Source organism: Camelina sativa, unplaced genomic scaffold (genome assembly GCF_000633955.1).
Source record: "Camelina sativa cultivar DH55 unplaced genomic scaffold, Cs unpScaffold06720, whole genome shotgun sequence".
Taxonomy (NCBI): Eukaryota; Viridiplantae; Streptophyta; class Magnoliopsida; order Brassicales; family Brassicaceae; genus Camelina; species Camelina sativa.
The window spans coordinates 1-492 of record NW_010927796.1 but is presented as its reverse complement, the minus strand read 5'-3'; the positions used below and the strand labels follow the sequence as shown (position 1 = coordinate 492).

The 492-nt window shown below is 49.4% G+C and overlaps 1 protein-coding gene across 1 annotated transcript; it reads right to left on the bottom strand.

The window, feature by feature from the left end:
* Positions 1-5: 5 nt before the first annotated feature.
* On the bottom strand, positions 6-486 carry LOC109131861 (ABC transporter G family member 5-like; the record flags this gene model as incomplete). Its single annotated transcript, XM_019243037.1, has 1 exon — positions 6-486. A coding segment is annotated over exon 1 (441 nt), but the record flags the coding sequence as incomplete, so codon positions are not given.
* Positions 487-492: the final 6 nt, after the last annotated feature.

The window sequence follows — 492 nt, the reverse complement described above, 5'->3', positions numbered from 1 at the left end:
AGAGCCGAAGTACTATCAAGACCAGAGGTCGGCTCATCAAGGATCAAAACTTTGGGGTCGTGAATAACTTCAACTCCTATGGAGACACGGCGTCTCTCTCCACCCGATATCCCTCTGACGGTATCATCGCCAACACGAGCTGTTGCAACAGCTTCAAGCCCAAGCTCATGGACCAACGACTTAACCCGTGATCTCAGCTCGTCAGCTGGGAGCTTTAAACGCAGCTTAGCACTGAACAGAAGGGTTTCCTCAACCGTAAGCAAAGGAAACAGAGTGTCCTTTTGGGTGACATAACCAGAAATTTTCTTGAAGTTGGCTCTATCCACCGGTCTCTTGTTGACCAAAACCGACCCGGTTTGAGGGATGAGTCTAGCAGCTAGAATTTCAAGCAAAGAAGACTTCCCTGCACCACTTGGGCCAACAATGGCAAGAATCTCCCAAGGCATGGCTCTGCAGGTCACTCCTTTTAGTACATGCTTGACTTTGTTGCCG